This window comes from Centruroides vittatus, unplaced genomic scaffold, assembly GCF_030686945.1.
Source record: "Centruroides vittatus isolate TY-2023 unplaced genomic scaffold, ASM3068694v2 contig_890, whole genome shotgun sequence".
Classification (NCBI taxonomy): domain Eukaryota; kingdom Metazoa; phylum Arthropoda; class Arachnida; order Scorpiones; family Buthidae; genus Centruroides; species Centruroides vittatus.
Window position 1 is genome coordinate 365,911 of NW_027122581.1, and position 13,063 is coordinate 378,973.

Consider the following 13,063-nt stretch of genomic DNA (forward strand, 5'->3'; position numbering starts at 1 on the left):
AAATTCACTAAGGTATAAAAAAAAGGTTTAAAAGTGATATCATATACTGTAACTCTTTTATAACTTATTCATAATTTTTAATTATAAATGGACCTGATTATTTGTTTTATCCAAGTTTTCAGTTCGGTTTTCAGTTATCCAAGGTAGCACCAATCCATTACCTTGGATAATCAGGGTTCTACAGTGTTTGTGTTTTGTAATTATCTTATTACTTTATATTTACAAAACAATAACCATTAAATTCAGTTATATAGATTTTTAATAAATATATACATATTTTAAAATTAAATTTAATAATTTATTTTATTTATTTATTCATTACATTGAATTTAGCAATGACTCATGGACATTATTTCCATTCCCCATTACAACAATCCCAATTAATTAAAAACCAATGCAAACATAACAAAAAGTAAAAAAACAAACAAAAAAAAATTATTTGGAGTAAAGTAACTTTTTACAAATAGCTTTGAATTTATAGAAGTCAAGGAACAATTTGTCTTTGATTTTGGTAGCAGTTTTTTTGATAGAAGTAGAAGAAAGATTTAATTCTTACATTCAGGTGGCAGTAGGGTATATGAATACAGGTTAATAATCTACTGTTGAATGTAGGAATATAGATAAAAGTATAATGAGCAAGAAGGCCATTACAATATTTGTATGTATAGATACAATCAAAGTAATCTATACATTGGAATAGGTTAGAGAGGCCGAGACAGATTCGTGCAACATCAGAGCAGTTAGTAGATGACAGATGCGATAGTTTGTTGAGGATAAAAAAGAATTTTGTTTAGCTCTAGATTAAGTTTATTTAATACAGATGCAGGAGCCAAAGCTCTTATTGGTAATGCATAATCAATTAAAGATTGGAAATTAGTGAAAAAATAGCATGGAGTGTGTTTTTATTTGAAATGTTTTTAAAATTTTGCCAAAGCATTCCATGACAAATAAATATGTTTTCTGTTTAGATTTTCTATATGTAAGTTAAAAGAAAGTCTGTTATCAAATATGACACTGAGATTGCAGACACTATTAACAATCTCTAAGCACTGGTTATTTAAAAAAATATTATTATGGAGAGAATTTCTAACAAGGCTAAAAAAACATAACTTTTGTTTTGCAAGGGTTTTTTAAAAGTACAGTAGCCCCTTGTTATATTGCAGATTTTGATATATTGCGATGAATTTCTATTTGCATTGAAATACAATATTTTATTTCTACCATTGTCCTTGAAACTACAAATGGAAGTGAAATAATCAATTTGTCAAGATCTATTATAAATAAGCAAAACAGGTGGACAGATTAATTATCATTTATGTTTTCTTTTGATATTAAAAGTTGTTTATTTATTGATTTTAAGTACTGTCTCCTCATTTACAAGTTTCTGTGAATTCAAAATTTCACATCTTTATGTGAATTGATGGTATTGGGTCAATTCATATGAAGGTGTGAAATTTCAAATTCACTGGGTAATGTGTAAGGAAAAGATTACTTTGTTTCCAAACTGAAAGTTCTAAAATTTTTTATATAGTAACTTTATTTTGCTTTTTAGAGAATTTTTACTCTGTAATTTTATGATTTTTGATGTTCTGCTATATGTTCAATATTTATTTTTTAAATTTTTAATTACTGTATTTATAATTTTTATTAAAAAATATAAATTACACGTTTTTAATAATCAATTTATTATGAAATAAAGTACTGTAAAATAAAATCACAACTGATATTTTGTTTTTATATTGACAGTATTTTTCATTAAATGTCATTGTTAAAGAAACAATAATGCTAAATGGGCGTTCATGATATTGATGTTTATGTAAACATCAATTAATATGCTGTAACCACAAATAAAATTCAGTATTGAAAAACTAAGTTTATTTTATATCAAAAAACACTTGCTGATGAAAGAATAGAGGATAGAGATTCTATAGCATGTATAATCCGTTTAGTAAAAGTCCAGAATTTTTGTACTCAGTTATATCATCCTCTTTCTTCATCTCCCGACAAGCACGATATAATGAGGGGCTATTGTATTTTAAAATATTTTATACAAAAAATAATTTTATTGGAAAATGTCAGATTATAGTTTATATTTAGAGTAAGGTACAAACATTAGTTTGATCTGTTAGGATGTAAATTACTTTAATTGCAGGGCAAAGATCTCTCTCAAGTAAGATAATTTATCTAAAGTTAAAACAGATCTAAGTAATGAAGAATATGGAAAAAAATCATGATATTTCAGTAGAAGTGAAACAGCTTTAAAATTAAAAAAATTAGGTTAGAAATTATTTAAATATTTTGCACAAATTATAAATGAATAAAGAAATATTTACTGTTGATTTGGAGACATTCCTTCAGAAAGTATCACCATTGTTTGACCTAATTGTCCTGTTAGTGATGATTCACTCCATTTTCTTGATGTTCCTCGAACTCTTTCTCTATGAGTTATACTAGCATGAAAACCATTTAATTCACCTTCCAGTTTCAAACCACTCAGCATTGCTAAAAGACGTGTGTGTCTTATTCTTGCAACTCCAAAAACAACAAGTGGTACCCAATCATGAACTATTAAAGCTTAAAAAATAAAATGTATTGTTAATATCATAAAAAATAATTAAAATGTCTACATAAGATAAAAATGATATAAAAATTAACATATATAAAATTAGCATTTTCCAATATAGCTGTTTGCATATTAAGTATACAAATACCATTCACAAACAAAAGTATATTTTTTTGAAAATATTTCAGTAAAGCATTCTTTATATTTAATTAAATACTGAATGATTGAAATAATCTTATTCAATGCTGTTTAGAGAGCTATTTCACAGTCCAAATGCAATCAAAGTTGGTACGGTGAGATTTCAAGACATCCCAAAGACATTCTAAAATAAAAATTAACCAAAACTTATCACTGGGATACCTTTGGCACTGCAAACAACAAACATTTTATTTGTACAAGACACTCATGCTATACAAAGACTAGTAATGCAGGGAATAAAATTCAATGTGGTCCTCATTCTGAAGGTGTAAACAGTAAAACCTTGAAGGCAATAAACAGTATGATCCATAAAACAACCATAATTGATCATCTAAGATGCTTCTCAAATGCAATGTGATACTGTCTTTCAAAGATGCCATATTGTATTTGCAACTATCACTTAAAGGGTTATTGGGGACTCAATAAACCATAGGTTTTAAGTGTCCTTGCAACCAAAAATCATATGGATTAAGATACAAAGCACCAGAATGGTATAAAGTAAAATAGCAGTGAGTTTTAGTACTAATATTTTTACAGAAATGTCTTCTACATATTCTGAAATGTCACTCACCAGAATTGACTGTATTTAGACTGCTTAATATCTCTCCAGACAGCATTCAATAGAAGAACTTTAATTACAATCAACCAGTATGATTGTTAGTAGTAAATATTTAAATAAAAATAATAATAATAATCTTTTAAAATTTACTTTTATATTTAAAAATTTTTCTTTTGAAACATTTATTATTTATTAAATCATTAACATAAAATTAAATGTATTCAATACTTACATTTTAAATTTCTCAGCTGATCTTTTGCATGCTGTTTTTTTGGATCAACAGTTTGATTAGTATTCTGATCAGCAGCAGAATTTGTAGCCTCTGTTTCAAACTGATGTTCTTTCAATGGTTCATATTTACCATTTCCTTTATAATCTTCAGAAACATCTGGTGATTTTGCTTCTGTAACGGTAGGGACAGGTGCAGCAGCATTTGTTGTCGTTGTTGTTGTCCTGTTTATTAGAGAAAATTTTTATTTCCCATACAATTACTTTAAAAATTTAATAATATAATAATTATATTAAATGTAAGAATAATCAATTCCAAAAAAGATTTTCTGTTTATGGTATATTTTTTGTTTTGAAATAGTTGCTGTACTTCCAATATGTAAAATTTAATTCACCCCCAAACTTATAATTTGATGAATGTAAGTCATGCAATCATGAAAGTCATTTTACTCATACTATTAGCAATAACATATTAAAAGGGTTTGATATATACCACATATAAAACTCTTATAGTTACATTTTAAAACTTATTTTACTTTATCAATTTTCATCTTTTTATCTATTGATAGTTTCTTCATTACAAATTTTATTATTATATTACTTCTTTTTAATTATGTATTTATAATTGCATATATTTTTGTAAAAATTTCACATTTAAAAATTTTAATGATGATTTTCTTTTGAAAATATATGATACATACATATTTAATTATTCAATTACATACAACAAATTAATAGCATTAAGAGAAAATATTGCTTTTATTTATGATAATTTATAAAAACAAGTAATGCTTCTGTAATGTTAATTAATAGCACTTACCTTTCATTAACAGTTTTTGTTTCTGGCATAGTATCATACAAATCCAACAAGTAAAACATGGTTCTCCAACATCTTGGTTGATAATCTTTTATATCATCAAGGAATGTGTGGTCAGAAGGAGGAGCAGAGCAGGATTCTGGAATATCTATGGCAACTGAATCGCTAAGAGTAAAACTCAATGGACTAGATGGACAGTCATCTTTCGAAAGCATTTCTTGCAGGTTTGTATAGCCTTTACTACTAGCCCGAAGCCTCTGTGATAATGTATGAGGTCGTCTAATTCCAACTGAAAGACTTGTTACACCACTGTTAGATTTTGTTGGTGTAGCAAATTTTGAAGATAAAGTTGGTCGTGGTGAGTGAGGGCGATAACTTTCACTCTGACTCTCTATTGATGAGGAACATTTTTTCTTCCCAGTTTTCATACTTCCCTTAAGAGAACTTGGTCTATTTGCTTTTAACTCTAAGCGTGTTTCTTTTACATTTTCATACATTGTTGAAAACTGATGGAGTAATCTTAGAAGAGGCATATTAACTTGCTGAGCAATGAAATTAGCAACAATATTAAAATTTACAATGGTTGTTATTTGTTTCAAATTCTTTGTCCCTAAGAGAAGGGCAGCATGAGCATACTGAATATCAGTTTCTTCCTTTTTTTCAAAATTTCTTGTCTCTCGTAACTCCAAGTCAATGGAAAATTTATCACAGATAAATGTTGGTGTATCCATGCTAGTATCAATAAAAAATTTTCCATGAGTGGAAATTTGTTTTCGAGCAGTTTTCTTTTTATGTCTTCCACTATTCTGATATTCTGATTCTACAATATCAATTTTTAATAAGTCAATTATTCCAGATAATGTAATTTTTGGCCCAAAATTAGTATAAAAAAGAGAATCTTGGGATTGATTCTGTATACCTAAATTGCTAAGAAGGGGTTGAAAAATTATATGAGCATCTGCCACCTGAGCTCCTAATGGTACAAATGTCATAGTAGGTGGAAATGAATGTAATTTGCTAATTTCAGCCTCCAAACTATTTTCAGATGTTAAAGTATTCATTTTAGAATCATGTTCAGTATTATCTAAGAATTTTTGATTTGTTAATAGTCCTGTATTATTTACATAGTCTTGTTGTCGAGCCATCCAATTATAAAGGTCTTCATCAACTGGATGTTCACTAGAATCCATAAAATTTCTTCGTGGTGTACCAAGGATTGAAGATGGTAAATTAGGTTCAATACTGGATAAACTCCAAGTTGTTGATTTCAAACTTTGATGACTATCATTTCTTTTCATGCGTGAAGGATTTGTAAAGCCATATTGTGGAAGTATAAAACCATTATTTCTTCCCAGACTTGTGCCTACTCCCCCAGCATATCGTCCTGGAGAATCTAATGGTCCTCCTAAAAGAGGAAAAGCAACACTTGCTCTAGTTGTTCTAGGAGGATAACTAGGTAATTTTTTTTTATTTTTTCTTGAAAGTGAATTTGTACTTAATCCTCCTTCTAATAAATCCTGTTGACTATTACTAGATCTTGATGCTGATTCTGGACTTGAAAAACTTTTTGTAGTCTGATCTAAAGTAGCATTAGTTTTTCCTCTAACAGCAACAGATCCACCTTCTGCCATTAATAAATTTGTTGTTTCATCAGTTACTTCACATTCATCTAACTGTGTTCTTTCACCTTCTTCTTGGAAACTATGAGAAAGTTCAGAAATAGGTAAAGTAAAAGAAACACCAAATGGTCTAGCATTTTTACGTAATCTCATGTTTTGTTCCACAAGTAATGGCATGTATAATATGTTTTTCCATTGACGACTCAATGCTACAATACCTCTCTGAAGTGTTTTTACTGGTGGAGTGAAATCTGGATGCAGATTTTCTTCAATAGTATCTATATTTGTTTGTATTAAATAACGCCTTAAAACAATAAGTAACTGACATGATGGATCTTCTTGAAGTGTTTTGGAAAGAGCTGTTAACTTGTGAACCATATATTTGCTCTAAAAGGAAAAAGGAAATATATATATAATCAATCATTTAAACACAAATTATAATAAGCAATACAATAAAACATATTTTAACAAATTAACAAAAACCTGAAAAACAAAAATACAAGGTGCAATAAAAAAAAAATCAGATTTGGTCTGTAAAGATTTTAATACTTAACTAATTTAAATCTTTGCATAAAGTCATACATGAAGAGATTTCTCAGTTCTTCAATTTAAAGAAATATAGACTTACATAAAAATAATCTAAGAGTCTTTTCTATTCTCCTGTTTCACAGACTAATCCAGAAATAACAGTCAAAAAACTTAAAGAAAAAATTCTTCTAAGACATCAAAAATAGAATATTAAAAATTATCACAAAGTTAAAACATAATAAAATGCCAACCTTTTATTACAGGCTACGGCTTTTTCACAATAAAAACAAATAATTAAAAATTTGATGATTACACATAAAACACATGATTAAAAATTTCCACAATATCTACTGCATCTTGCAGCATATTTAACTGCTTCTAGCCCTCTGGTGGTCCTTAAAGGTCGACATTTTGATCATGTTTTAACTTTGTGATAATTTTTAATATTCTGTTTTTGGTCTTAGAAGAATTTTTTTCAAGTTTTTTGACTGTTACTTCTGGATTAGTCTGTGAAACAGGAGAATAGAAAAGACTCTTAGATTATTTTTATGTAAGTCTATATTTCTTTTAATTTAAATCTAACCTCTACCCCCTTTAAGTAGTTCTTCATTGCATTTATACAGCAATCTCACTGCTTCTTCTATGCCTCAAATGCTCCTTGGAAGTCACTGTTTTAAAAAATTTCAAAGCACCTGTTGTGATTCAAATTAGATCTCCTCAATCATATCAAAATGCTACTCCTTGAGCTTCAATTTCATTCTGGAGAACAAAGAGACTCTTAAGATGCTAAATCTGGCATGTATAGAAAGTGGGAAAGACTGTCGTGTTGTTTATCATCAAAAACACTTGCTGAAGGCTGTATGTGAAGGCTGTTATGCAGGAGTACTGTTATGACAAAGGAACCAACTTTAGTTTGAACATCGTTCAGATCTTTTGTGAACAAGATTGTTACACTATCATCTCAAAATGTTGCAGTAAAAGTTTGAATTCACTGTCTGACTGAAAGGAAAAATTCAAGTACATAATTCCCTTATGATTGGAAAAGCAATCAACATACTCTTTCTCATGCTCCTGACTTGCCTTGCCTTATTTTGTCTTGTTCATAGTTCATTGTCATAGGTCTTCTGAAGCATTTCAAGGATCTCTTAGCAGACTTCTCAGGTTTAATGAAAAATTTTACATTTTCTCCCTTTGCCCAATTTTCAAGTTTGTTCTATGTAGCAACACAACAATAACACAATATTTAAAAAAAAAACACAAAACCTAACATCACTTCACAAAGTAATGCTCAAATGTTTAAGGCATCAATCTTTGGTGACAAAAAGAATGTACTTTATTTTATCATCAAACAGCAGAAACAGTGATTTAATTTTGATCATATCATGTATAAAATTTAATTCTAAATACATATATATATATATTTCTAATAAATCATAAGCATTATCATAAAACATATACATAAAATGGTTTTAAAATGCAGTATATTTATCCACAGGAAGTTAGTAAACTTATATGAATTAATTAATATTTCATCATCTTTCAAAATACTAAGTCAAGCTTCTTATAAACAGTTAAAAAATCCAAAATACACTCAAAAACAAAAAATCAAGCAGTTTATAACACTAACTTTTACTGTAAAAATAAAAACAAATGTTTCAGCCATTTTAAACAACCATCTTCAGGTTTTTAAAAAATTGAAATCATTTATTTGAATTTTATTTATTTAGATGATAAAAGTCAGTGTTATAAACTGTTGATTTTGGTTTATTGAGTGTATTTAATTTGAAGACACTTAGTTAGCAGAGGTAGTTAAATATAACATCATATTTTAATTGTTTAGATAAAGTTTGGTAATGATCCATTTTTCCAACACATCAGCAATCCACTACAATACAATCAATCCACATAGAAACTTAAAATATTTTATTTATTATAATTACAATTTAAAGTACTTAAATTTATAAATAATTTAGCTTTGATTAGAAATCTTGATTATATGTTTATATTTTAACATCTAATTGAAAACATTAAAAACATACCTTTACTGGCATATGTATGCTTGGTGTATCTAGCGCTTCAACCATAAGACATGTCACTATTGTAAAAACTCTATGAAGATATTCTCTAATCATTTTACGAATTGATACTGCTAGTCGATCTCCGGGTTTTAACCAAGCATTAATAGCTGGAGATGCAGTACTTAATAAATGCCAATCAAGTCTGAAAATATTAAAATAATTTTATATGATTATAATTATTTTAAAAAACATATACAAAGAAAAAAAGATTATTTTATCAGCGAAAATTAAACCTTTCATCTATTTCAAAATCTGTAAATATAGTTTTATTATATCTTTTCAACAGCTTAACCCAAAAATCAGATTAATAAATCTTACATTAATAATAAGTGTTAAATTTTTTAATGATTATATACAATTTAAAGAAAACAATAAAAATAAAATTATTTTAATGAATCTCAATAATTTTGCTTTTATAAGCAAATGTTTGTTCTATATATTTTTTTAATTCCAAAAAGTATACATGAACATTATTTTTGGGAATAAAATTTTATTTTATATGCAGGAAAAATTTTACACTTGTAGAGTTGCTAATTCAAAATTGAAATTTATAGCTACACATTTCAATAAAAAAGTAGCCAAATCATATTGTTGCCATTATAATTATTTAATTTTTTATAGGTAGATAGCATCATAAAAATAGCTGGGCAATTATGGTTTATCAACCATTTTCATACCAGGAACAATGTGAACAATAACTGAGAAGCTAATTTTTTTGTTAACGGAGCATATTTTGTGAACTTTAATAAACCTTAATTGACATATTAATCAGAATTTTGATTTAATTATTATAAAATATTAATTCAAAATTATGATCAGAATTCTTAAAAATCCATTGATGAATAGGCTTTATTAGAAGAATCAATTTAAATTAAATAAAGTTTTAAAAATTCAAGTATTCAAGAATCTTAAAAATTGAACTAGTTTAATGATATTCATTACATCTTTAAAAATTTGTTGGATATAATCAATCTTACTTTAAATGATTATAAAGCCCTCTTATATATGATCAACTCAAAAATAAAAAACTTATCATTTATTTAACACCAAAATAATTATTTTTAATAATTCAAAGATGGTGTTTCAATCTCATATATAATAATCTAGTTTGTAAGAGGTTATAAAAGCTGCACAAATGGGCTGATTCCATTTATAAAATAGGATAGACAAAGCATACTCGACAGATTTTTACTTCAAAAAAGAAACAAACTCAGTTTTTTTATATCAAATAAACGATGCTTTTAATAAATCGGTTAATAATGAATTCATTTAACACTGAAAAACTAAGTTTTCTTTTCCTGAGTTAAAAGTTTGTAGTATATACAACTTGCCTGTCATATTTTACTTTTATGTAAGGTTAAAACTTAAATTTATTAAATATTAAAATTAAATTTAACACATTCAGAATTAACTTAATAACAAATTATGTTTAAACATATTTTTAATATAAATAAGAATATGATTTACCTTGTAAAATCTATTTTTCTTGTATTTGGAGTCCTTGGAGGAGCAGCAAAATTAAACCATACTGTTTTTAATTCCATAACAAAAGATGAAGCATCTCCTTTAATATCACCAGTGCAACATTCTTTATCTGAACTATTATGACTACCACATTCAGAAACATATGATGGAAAAGACACTTTTGTATCCCAAGATGCACCAGATGCATCAGATTTTTGACTATTTTTTGATGGAGATTGTTCATTGTGTGCATTCTGTGCATTATCATGTCCAGAATTTTTTGATTGTAAATCAGATTTATTTTTTGATTGTTGAGCAAAATCATTTTTAAAACCTAATCTCTTTACAAACTTTAAAGAAATTTCTTCTAATCCACATTCAAACATTATAAAACCCATCTTCTCTTCATCAAATATTTGATCCCATTCTTGTTCTAAACACGAATCTTGCTTATCACATTGTACTGAATTGGATTTTGGCAACACAGAAATTTTTTCAAATGTAAAAGCAACTTTACTTTTATGATAAGGTATAACTGTCAACATTGCTTCCTTTAGTATAGTACTACTATTTTTAAGTCTTCTTAACTGAATATGTATACACATAATAGAGATTGAGAATACAGTTTCTTGTTGTTGGGTTTCACTCGTTTCCACAGTAACCATGTCAGTAGGAAGAGAATCAGTTTTACTTTTCTTTGATGAAATTTCAGTAATTTTTTGATGTAATCCAGCAGTGTTACTATTATCAGCAAATGTTTGAATTGCTTTTCTAGCATGATGACTGTGAAATATTTGAATTGATGTATTGTCAAAACATACAGCCAAAACAGAAACACATGTCAAATCTTTCAGGTTATCCAAAGCAGAAAAAGAGATAACTTCTTCAACAATGGCTGCTTGAATTATACTAACATTGACCTAAAAATAAATTAATTAAAGCAATTTTATAAAATAAATTTTATAGTTTTATCTCTTCATTTCATATTAAATATAAAAATATAACTTATATAAAATGAAGAAAGATCAAACACAAAATCAATAAATTTTTAATAAATATTAATAGGAAAGTTAAATAAATAATGGTGATTAATATACTGTATGTAATATCTAAAAATAAATCTCAAAATTTACATAATGATGATGATAATCCTTATTAAAATGATATTAGATATAAGCAAATAATAAAATTTGTGAAATAATTGCTAAATTCAGTGTTATCACAATTCAAATCATTAGGCTATTATATAATAAACAGTAAAATGAAATATAGTTGTTACCTTGTACTGTACTTTCTTGTGGTAAAATTGGAAATCAAAATTAACAGAACACATCTTTGACAAGATTAATACAGTAGAGACTCGTAAATCGGAACCCCAGTAATCGAAATCGCCGGTAATCGGCACGATTTTCAGTCAGACTGTGTCGTGCTGAATCAAACGTTTTTGATACTAAATTTACTTCTAAAGTATAATTTTCATGTTTTTTATATTCTTCAATATATTTATTTTGTTTGTACAAAATGCAGAAATAATTTTTAACGATACAATAGCCTCGATTATTATTATAAAAATTTTCGTTAGGCTTAAAATCGACGAAAATTCAACATGAAGCGACACGCAACGGAGAAAAATTTGAACATCGGACAGGTTAATATATTTTTTCGTATATAATCCGTAATCGGAACAAATCCCTAATCTGAACAACCCCCGTCCCCAATTGATTCCGATTTTCGGTTCACTACTGTAATAATATTATATATACCAAGGACTGAGATGACAGGGACATTTTTCAACTGATTGCTATATGGTACAATGTGAGCTTGCATCTTAGTGAATTGGACTTTTCTTTATTGCTATACAATAATTCTGAGATTCATCTAGACAGTTTTCAACAAATATTTGAGTTATTCCAGAATAAAAGCTGCTAGGCAAACTTTAGGTTACCTAATCTTTTTCCAATACTAGTGATTGCAAATTACTGAGACCATATATGCATTGACCTCTATCATGAAATTGAGTACCCTATCACCACTAATGTATGCTATGTTTAGAAAATGTAAAAAATGACAGTCCAAGTGTAGAGTTTGGAATTGCTAGGCGAGCGATTTCCGCCCTGGTTTATTATAACGAACTTTCATAACGGAAAAGCCGTTAGGATCGGCCGTTAGAAACGACCGTTAGAAGAACCGTTGAGTTTCAAGTCGACGACAGACGGACGATTGGCTGGCGGGAAATGACCGTTGGCGGCCGTTGTGGAAACATTCAAATTTGATTGGCGGACAATTCGAACGTTGGGACTATTTAAGCAGTAGTTTCGGCGGGAACGGGAGCTGGTATCGTGAGTTTGCATCGGGATCGGCTGAGTTCGTATCGGAAAGATCGGATCGGATCGGATTAGGATTGTTGTTACCGCAGTGCTAACTAACTCTCTCGTTGGATGCAACGGAAATCTGGGGAAAGTAAACCCCAGTGTTTTAGTACGAACTTATTCCTGACTTGGAGGTGCTGTTAATTACAAGTCTGTTTGTGGAGGTCGTAAGGAGTTTCTTTCGACGAATTTGTACGGGAATAGTCAATTGTCGTTGGATTAGTGTTTGTGCATATTTAATTGTGACTCTAATTTGTATTATTTGTACATTTTACTGTAAATATAAATTTTGTGTTTCGTCAAACCGACTGAGTGGATTATTTTGAACATTACTCCAAGAATTACTTAATATCACTTGAATGAGGTTATATATATCAATACAGATGTATCTGTAAAAATAAGGGTGCTATTTGGCTAACTTTAGTGCTGGCAGAATTGTGTCTGGACTTTGTTTTTTCTTTTTTTTCATAATTGTTTCATTAATTAATTATTACACACAGTACACTGTATTAATTAATTTCATTAATTAATAATACTGTGTACTGTTTCCTGGTATACTTTGAAATACAACGACCACTAGAACATCTCTGTCAACAAATTTCTATTTTACTTCAGATAGTGTGATAACTTCAAGATGTCA

At 28.1% G+C, this 13,063-nt stretch overlaps 1 protein-coding gene across 3 annotated transcripts in view; it reads right to left on the reverse strand.

The window, feature by feature from the left end:
• The window catches only part of tweek (transmembrane protein KIAA1109 homolog tweek), a 176,409-nt gene that overhangs the window by 99,388 nt on the left and 63,958 nt on the right, over nt 1-13,063 (reverse strand). For all 3 annotated transcript variants that reach the window (XM_067280734.1, XM_067280735.1, XM_067280733.1), the window contains exons 21-25: nt 10,058-10,974; nt 8,552-8,732; nt 4,369-6,371; nt 3,553-3,773; nt 2,334-2,574 (exon numbers count right to left, since the gene is read on the reverse strand). In XM_067280734.1, the coding sequence (XP_067136835.1) occupies nt 2,334-2,574; nt 3,553-3,773; nt 4,369-6,371; nt 8,552-8,732; nt 10,058-10,974 (3,563 nt within the window). The remainder of the gene's footprint in view (nt 1-2,333; nt 2,575-3,552; nt 3,774-4,368; nt 6,372-8,551; nt 8,733-10,057; nt 10,975-13,063) is intronic.